Source organism: Copadichromis virginalis, linkage group LG1, assembly GCF_057382275.1.
Source record: "Copadichromis virginalis isolate Kocher_CV1m ecotype Utaka linkage group LG1, C_Virginalis_male_GT1.1, whole genome shotgun sequence".
Classification (NCBI taxonomy): domain Eukaryota; kingdom Metazoa; phylum Chordata; class Actinopteri; order Cichliformes; family Cichlidae; genus Copadichromis; species Copadichromis virginalis.
The window spans coordinates 23,839,043-23,848,288 of NC_140618.1; the positions used below are offsets into that span (position 1 = coordinate 23,839,043).

A 9,246-nucleotide genomic window follows, 5' to 3' on the forward strand; every position below is an offset into this window, starting at 1 on the left:
AAATCTATGACCAAAGTACAAACTGTTATACTTTGCAAAATTAAAAAACACAGAATTACAAAACCTGCAGTTCGTTAGATCCACTGCTGAGCTAAAGTGTTAAAATACAAAAAATAAAAAAATAGACTAAACCAGCAGAAATTAACACGTTTTACCACTGTGCTATGGTATTTTGCCATTGTGCATTTTTATACTTAATTTAATTCAGTTTATTATACAACAAAATATATCATATATATTAACAAAAGATGGATATGCCCCAGATTGTATGCACCCTGACTCTAGTCTTTAGAGAGCGTCTGAATAGAGGAATAAAAGTCAGATTGCACAATTATTTATTTTAGATTTCAGGAATCGATGTTTTTGTTCTAAACAGAAATTTCCAGAGCAGAGGTGTTGCCTCTGAGCAGATATAAATACTCCCAGCAGAAAAATGCACAACACACTCGACAGAAGAGACTTAGCATTGTTGAAGAAGATGAATATGATCCACAGAATGGCGTAAGTTGGATTATTTTTTGGTTTTCATCAAATCTCTTAATAATTACAATCCATAAATCAAAGCATTGTTTTACCATGAAAGGTTTTCCATTCGTCATCTATCATTTCCTACATGCTGTAAATCCAATGCTGATATATCGATCTCAGTAATTAAATAACTGACTCCTTACAGTTTCTCATTCTATTTTTTTATCTGCTCCCAGCTCCACCGACCCACAGAAGCAGAGGCATTTAATTTTTATTCATCATTTCTCTCTCTTGTTGTCGTGTGAAGGTTTTCTCTGACTGTGGTCGTCCTGGCTGCGTGGGCCTGCCTGGCAGATGTGGCTCATGCTGAAGAAAGGATGAAAGCCTCTGTGTTAGGTAACACATACTCTTAATTCGAAATAAGCTTTTTACTTCAATATTTCATGTAACAAAAAGGTTTCTGCATGGTATAGTATTTGACCAGCCAAGCATTTAAAAAGCAGCCTTAAAAAGCAATGCTGCTTTGAGTCAAACTGAGACGTCAGCACGCTAACTGGCTCACCGTGACAGCTGATATTTAACAGATATGTTTATCATGTCATATCTTGCTTTATAAGTAAGCCAGTGATGTAAATATCCATGTAAGCATTCTAACAATTGACATTAATTAGCACTTACTACAAAAAGAAGTCATTCATTTTGCAGATTGTAGTAACTTGTTTTGAATGTCAGCAGAATAATCAGAGGTTATCACAGCTAAAGATCAGTCAGCCAGTATAGTAGGCTCAGTTGGCCTCGAAATAAGAAATAACAGCATAAAGTCAAATAATTCAAACAAGGATAGTTAAAAGTATTCAAGCATCATCAAGTTACCCTGAAAGCTGATTCTCTTATCTCAATGTTGCGTTTTCAGTTGGAGAAGCATTTCATCGCTTCTAAAAACCACAAGTTAAAAAAATCAAAACGCTTGCAGTTTAAATATGGGTCTCAGTAAAGTTCAGTAAAGTTTAACCAAAACTAAACTAAAAACTACAACTATATGTCAAAAGACATTTTTGTTAATTACATATAAACATGACTTTTAAAAATAATTAACTGTAACTAACTGAACTGATTTTGTAAATTCGGAAACGTAACTAAAACAAAATGACAATATACAGGGAATACCCCTGTGATATTGTTGTGTACATGAAATTTTATGGTAATCCATTCCAGCTTTGTTCCGATAAATGAGTGTGGAACAAACCGTATTTTGACTTACTGCCATACTCTCAGATTACTGTGACATTTACCACTGCACTTCCTTCAGTATCAGCAGCAGCAGCCGCTTTTTCACTTCAACCACCCACAAAGTTCAAAGCTGTGAAAAAAACAGTTTTCACCAGCTGTGTCAAACGTAGAAGTGGGCTGTGAAAGGGCTCCAAATTATGCCAGTTGGGGGGGCTTGCAAATTACAGTAACAGCTGCAAAAATTTTTTGTTGTTTTTAGACTTTTTTCCTATATTGTTGGTCTATTTTTGCAACCTAACACATTTGCATACCACAGTGTGGTGTGAGAGCTGCCAAAGTTGCTTTTTTTAAATGCAGGCTGTTCATCAGTTCTGTAAATGGGTATACCATTCAATTTGATTACTGCAATAAAGCTCTTATACTTCTTTAAACTAAAAGGGAAGAATTTATAAATATCAGGTTATTAAATATGAGTTTAGTGGTCAAACCCACTTGAGATGAAATTGGGCTTCATGTATTCCTTGAACTAAAATGACTTTGACACCCTTGGGTTATAACGAAACCTCCTCTGCAGCTGCTGTTCAGACAGATAACTCCTGCATTAAATGACACGTGCTTTCCTGAGGGATCTGAGGACTGGTGACTTTTTTTCCCTTCATTTGGCTCTGAGGCTACTGCCTTTGAAAGGGAAATCTTCTGCTTCCCTGCTTCTCCCCAAACAGCTGATAAAAACTTTACAATAATCCAAACAATCAGTTTTTAGTGAAAGATAACTGAACCCACTGGAGACGTGATGAAAGACATTTTTAATAAGACAAAGGATGCTATTGTTTACTAAAAATATTAACATAATGAGACAAAGAAAACAAGAAATGTAGCACAGATACTAAATCCATTCATTGTTGCTGTGATGTGTTAAAATAATAAGTTGTTCATTTCTTGTAATACATTATGTGCTGTACTTAATACAATAAATGAACAAAATATTGGAACTCATTCTTGGTATATTAATTCTGCCAGAAGGATGTAAAATTAGAAGAAAATTGATGATAGTCTTTCAGTGCTGTACGGAGCTATCAATACATTAGTCAAAGCGGTCTTCATGATTATCTCAGCCACACAAAAGACTAGTGGATGAAAAGCACAGAGAACAGATTCCATATTTTGCTCCATGATACATTATTTAAAGTCTGTTGTTTTTGAAAAGGCTTTTTAGAGCAAGAAAGTGTCGTATTCAGATGGAAAAGCTCTGCTGAAAAAGCAGGAAGAGATAACAATATTCTTTAATGACTGAAGGGCACAAAGTAAAACGTGACAAGCCTGACATCAAGCAGGTCATGTTTTATTAATTAGGTTTAAGTTCTACTTGAGGGAAAATGGGAAAGAGCAAAAGTGCTGTTAACAAAGCAGAAATGCTCAAACTGACAAAGTGTCCTTAAGGTCTACGCCTAAAACAAACATGTTCTAAATATCCGTTTATGCAGGAGGTCTCATTAAGACAGAGAGAGAACAAATTAGAAAGCAGCAAAACAGGATGAGCGAGTCAAACATAACATTTGTGACAGTTTCAGGCAAAGAAAAAATTGCAAGCTGTTTTTTAAAACAACAACAACAACAACAACAACAAATGAATTAGAATTTATGGGAATACCAAAAAATTTGTGCTTCATTAAAAAAGATAATAATTAAGATGACAATAAAAGTCATCTCAAAGCACTTTATACTATAAAATGAATGAAAACAAAGATACTACAGGACAACAAATCTATACTCTGTACTTGCATTTGACCAGATGCCATTGAATTGAATGGTTTACATTGTGTTTATGTGACAAAATTACATGGAAAATGTACATGTGATCACATTACTTAAAGTCAGCATTATGGGCATAAATGTTGTTTTTTGTGCAAATTATGTAGGGCTAAGAGTTGCAGCAAAGCACAGTAGTTTACTTTAAATGTTTAATTTCAACCAATTTGAATGGATGGATATATTTGAAAATTTGCGATGACGATATAACTGACGATGTAACTGATGCGAGACAAAATAGTTTACAGTGCAAAAACCCTCCATCAATGTATTTTCACTTAAACAAGCAGCAGTTTTTTATGTGCATTAAAGCTATATAAAAATGTAACAGTGCAAATGCCTTGCTGACAGTTTAACCAAAAGGCATTTGCAGTGGAATATATGGACATATCCTGAGCATAACCATGTATAATATCCACAAAAGTTAAAAAGAGGTGCTTTGCAACATGAAACTGCAGTGTGCCAAATAAATAAGTCAAATACGTATTTTTCAGATCATAAGGTGCACGGGATTATAAGGCGCATTAAGCAAAAATAAAGCAGTCAGATAAGTCTAACTTTATTCAACTCATTCTTCTTGCTTCCTCCACTTCTGCACCATTGACTCATTAATGCTGAATTTTCTCGCAGCTGCTCTGTTCCCAAGTTGTACTGCGTGACGCCTTGAGTTTAAAATCCGCTTAATACGCATGTCTCTTAACAGGTGCCATTTTGGGGTCCTTATACACACACAATACAGTAATATTATGTTGAAGCACAGTACGTATCACTCCGGGAGGCTCCTGACTACGGTAGCCGTAATGCTCCAACAGTCGATCAAGCATTGCGGGTTCGTAGCTTAGCAAAGTCGTACTAAAACATTTGACAGATTGCTGAGCGCCGTGTACCACATAAAATCGGTTTGAGGTCAGTAAGCACAACCAGAATTCATACATAAGGCACACGGGATTATAAGGTGCACTGTCGATTTTTGAGAGTGCCTTATAGTCGGACATCACAGGTAAAAAATGTATCCTTTTTTAACACAAAGTATTTTAAAGAGGTTGATAATGAGTTTAAACACTTTACTGAGCAGAATTAAAGTATGAGGTGCCGGTCGAGTATAACGTCTAATGTCCCAGTATGTGGATAAATGGTCTCCAGAGGTCAATAGTTTTTGTAAAATGTGGATGGCGAAGCTTTTTTGTGATGAACTAAATTGTGTAAACTTGAACTGTAGGCCAAGACAATATTTGACAGGATCGACAGGATTATAAATAAGAATGTCTGCGTTAACTTCCCAGCCTCCAGGACAGCATCTGTCCGCTCCAGGCGAATGGTTGGTGGGAAACTGGCTCCTCATGTGCCCTGGCAGGCCATGGTCTACATTGCTGAGAGCATGCTGGATGGAGGTTATGCAGGCGGTGCTCTCATCTCTGACCGCTGGGTGTTGACGGCTGGAAGAAACCTTTTTGTTAGGAAGAGTCGGGAGGACATTCAGGGACAGGAGCCTGTCATCCCTAAAGTGTACCTGGGAATTAGAAAAAAGGATGATGCTAAATCTTCCAATGAGGTTGCTGTTGAGAAGGTGAGGAAAGGAAACTGTTGTAGAGTCAAGAATTATATTATTTTACTATATGTTTGTTTTTCTTTTGTTTTCTTGTTCTGTCATTTCTATACACACCATGTTTTTAAGGTTCCACAAGTTTATAAAATAATCAAGTATGTGGATATCTTTTTCATTAAAGTCAAAGTTAAGTCATGAAAGGATTGCTTTTTAACACCACATAGTTGCTAGCATTTCTGAGCTTAAAGAAATTTGTTCAAACCTTCAGGGTGAGTGATGTGAATTCTACTGAATGAGACCAAATGATTCATGTGAAAATATATCACTTTTTATGAACTTCTTTGAAATCTGGCATACTTACGTGTCTTTAGACCTTAAAATTTATTATCAACGGGAAATTTGTCATCATTTTAATGGCTCTTACTTCATACTTCATTACACGTTTATTCTGTGTTAGGAAGCACTGCTTGAAAGTGAAAAAAAAATACAAAGCTAAATGCAACATCAAACTTAAGAACAAACTTTTGCATTTCCCTCCTGCAGGTTGTTCTCCATCCAGGCTTTCAGAATCAGTCTGACTGGAACAACGACCTGGCTCTGATCCAGCTGAAGCAGCCTGTCGTTATAAATGATAAAGTGACCCCCATCCCATTACCAGAGAGAGGCCAGGACCTGGCCAAGGCCGTGCGTGGGTCAGGAATTATCACTGGATGGGGCTGGGGACCCCTTCTCACCCCTTCTCCCTTTCTCAAACACATCGTAGTCCCACTGGCCAATCACTCTGAGTGTAGGGCTGAATATGAAAGTCTTGCACTCACGCCAACTGTAGATGATGACATGATCTGCACTGCTGCCACAGAATATCAGGAGAATGTCTGTTTTGGGGATGCAGGTGGCGCTCTGGCTGTCACAGATCCTGAAACTGGGGACATATATGCTGCAGGGATCCTTTCCTATGATAAATCCTGCACTAGGTACAAGCATGCAGTGTATATGAAGCTTTCCTCGTATTTGCCCTGGATCCACAGCATTATGAGAGGAGATACAGACACATCAACTGCTGTGCGCTTTGAAGCGATGTCTGAGATGTACAAAAGGCAGTAGTAATTCGGCTGTCCTTTAAGTGTTGAGGAGGTGTTTAATCTGTGATTTGTTTTTTTTTTTAAAGTGCTTGTGAAGTAACACCTGTTGTTTTGTATCATTTAAATCTGTGAAGAGAGGGAAAAATACACTGAATATTTTTTTTTTAAAAGAAGAAGAAGGAACAGACATTAAAATGTACCACAGTAAAAGCAATCTCTCTCCTTTCATCTTGGACAGTGATGTCATAAAGCTCCTCAAATAAAGGCTATCTCATCATCATCATCATCTCAACTGTCAATTAATATGTGTATCCATCATTTACATACTGCCTTCTTGCAACTCGCTGAAAGTTGCGCTTGTTTCATGCTCATAGGAAACGGCACCTTTCTCTGTCAAACCAGTGTGTTTATCTCCCGTTAAGACTCGAGCTAAAGCTAAAATGCTAGCAGATTTTTTTTCTGGTGGTTTGCACATGTTCCTTGTGGATAAAGCACTAGTATTTCACCGTTAACTAAGGAAAGACCAGTATACAAAGCAAGCTGCCAGTGTCTCAGCTTTTACTGCTCTGGGATCAGTTATGATTGCTGCTTCATATGGAAACACAATGACCATTAGCAAGTAAACAAGCTTCAGTGATATAGCATCGTAAACAAAGGAGTTTCATCTTGCTAACCACTTTGTCCAACATGTGCGATGTAAAATTTGAAAAAATTGTTAATAATTCATTTAATACATTAACAAAGAAAGCTCTGATGATGTGAGGTCTAATAAAATACAACAGCTCAGTTATCAAATTATGGAAGTGTTCACGTTATGTTGTGCCAAGGTTATAACAGAAATCCATCAGCTGCTATGGAGCTCTACTCAAAGACGGTATAATAAAGATGTGACATTAATATTACCCACTGCTATCTGACTCTTTATTTTGGGACCATATTTGGATGAGTGTTGTGCTCAGTTATTGGCTAGTTAGTGTTAAGAAAGAGACTCTAGACCTTCACTCATCAAAATGTAAGCATAAACTTATTCTTAAATGGGATTTCTTGTATTTGGCAATAACCAATACTACTAGAAGGCTAATCATATTAAGTCCTCCAAAAGCACAAGTTACTCAGTAACTCTAATTAATGGCCATACATCCACTGATACACATGCATATTGTAGCTGGCTGTGGGTAGTTTAAAGAAGGCTGACCTACTTTTGGAGCTGCAAGTGGCCATTTGAGAAACATTGGCATTGGCATAATTTTTTAGCCTTGGAGGTTCCCATTTGGCTCAATTTTACATTTTGAACTAACACTTGCAAGCGAAACACAACTCCACAACACTGGTGAGGAGTTCTGTCAAGGAAGAGAATGCTGCTGCTATTACAGCTCTAAAATGGTAAAACTGCTTCCTTTTAGCTAAGCTGTCAGTCTGAGACTTTTGGCTGGTTATGTGGTGAATAGATGTTGCCAATATCAACTAGTTATGAAATGATGTAAAAGGACAAATGGGTGCACAACCTTTGGACCAGTGACTATGCAAATATGGATGTAGCCACCAAGTCCTGCTGATCCATCTCAGCTTCTTAAAAAAAGAAATTATGAGCATGGGTCAGATTTGTTTGTGAAACCAATAACCTTTTATTGTCCTCCTTGATGTTTCTAAAAGGGCCATAATTTATGAAAGAAAAATTATGTTGTATTCAGAATGCTCCGTATCATCTTTTACTGACTTTCAAAAACTGAATTTTATTTTGTCTACTTTCCTTAAACACAATGATGTGAGACATCATTGCTGATACAGGTGTCAGATTAATAATGTGTCCTCATGAGGAACTGCTCTGCGCAGACGTGAAGTTTCCCTGTTGCCCATTCTGAAAAGAGACTTAAGAGCTTCAAAGGTTGAGACTACATTTCATCATGTGCAGTCATCAGCGTGAAAGCAAAAGTTAACAATAAATCAAAAGAAAATAACCCAATTCAGAATTTGAGGACTTTAAGTGTTGCCTCCACATTTTTTTTCTTTCACCTAGAGCAGCAAGACTTCAAAGATATTTTTGTCTGGCAGGTGTGTTCACTCTGCCACAAATCACGAACTGTCTCAACAACAAATGCCCTGAACAGTGATATGACGACAGCCGCCTGTCTAGTTGATTCAATGTGATAGCAAAGATAAAACAGAAGGAAAAATCAAAGTGTGGAGGAGAGATGATTGATTTTATACCTTGGAATCTTTTTCATTGTATTGTAAAGACAAACAAGTTTAGGTCAAGGAGACAGGCATAATGAGACTGATGGTCTTTATTACTATCATCTCAAATATATAAGTGAGTCATTTCATCTGCTTGCTATAGTCCCCAGCCTCCACGATGGAAACTGCTGCTGGCTTTTATAAAATTGCTCAAGAAATGAAATACTGTGATTCTCTTCCTTCTTCTCATTTCTTCCTCCATGCATTTCTAATTATGGTGATTTTCTTTAGTTACTTTATCTTAAAAAAGGAGGAGAGCAGGATTTTACCAGGAAAAAAAAGAAAAGAAAAACTTATAAATCAACCCAAGACAGTCAAAAATCATATTCTCTCCAACATTTCCAATAGAGGCATCCAGGAAGCATGAAGTGATGCAAAAGTCAGTCTAATCTCCATGTTTTTTTTACCTTGTTTGTTACTTCCTGTTTTATTTTGATAGCCTGTCATCTAATATACCAATACATACATGTGTTGCCACACTGCCCTTATATCCTCCCATGTTTTTAAGCCCTCTGTTTGCTTCTGTTTTTTGTTGAGTTCCCCATCAAGCTATGCGTTTTCATTTAACAAATCCATTTGGGGCCTTTTCTGCTGAACACTTTGATGTCTAAACAGTTTGAAATCAAAGCAACAACTAAACTAACTCTTATGTTTTGGGTGCACAGATGTGACAGTGATTGCTCAGCACTGCTCTTCCTCTCTGGAATATCTTTTTATCCACTGCAAACCGTTTTATTCTCCGCGGGAGTTTGCTTCATTCATCCTGGCCGCTGTTTACATCCCGCCAGACGCAGATGCGCAGGCAGCTCAGTGCGCACTCGCGGAGCAGATTCTCCACACGGAGCGGACATTCCCGGACTCTCTCATCATTGCTCT

General features: G+C 37.3%; 1 protein-coding gene across 1 annotated transcript; it reads left to right on the plus strand.

Annotated features, from left to right (window-relative positions):
* The first annotated feature begins 418 nt into the window (after window positions 1-418).
* Window positions 419-6,415, plus strand: hp (haptoglobin). Its single transcript, XM_085455525.1, has 4 exons — window positions 419-501; window positions 776-864; window positions 4,791-5,074; window positions 5,597-6,415. The coding sequence occupies exons 1-4, from the start codon at window positions 434-436 to the stop codon at window positions 6,155-6,157; spliced, it is 1,002 nt and encodes a 333-aa protein (XP_085311651.1). The 5' UTR covers window positions 419-433; the 3' UTR covers window positions 6,158-6,415.
* The last annotated feature ends 2,831 nt before the right edge of the window (window positions 6,416-9,246 follow it).

Excerpts from the sequence above, each read along its gene's own strand:
- hp (XM_085455525.1), top strand. The coding sequence starts at position 434 with ATGCACAACACACTCGACAGAAGAGACTTAGCATTGTTGAAGAAGATG. Across the intron at positions 502-775 it reads AATATGATCCACAGAATGGC|GTTTTCTCTGACTGTGGTCG; the intron begins GTAAGTTGGATT and ends TGTCGTGTGAAG. Across the intron at positions 865-4,790 it reads GATGAAAGCCTCTGTGTTAG|CCTCCAGGACAGCATCTGTC; the intron begins GTAACACATACT and ends TTAACTTCCCAG.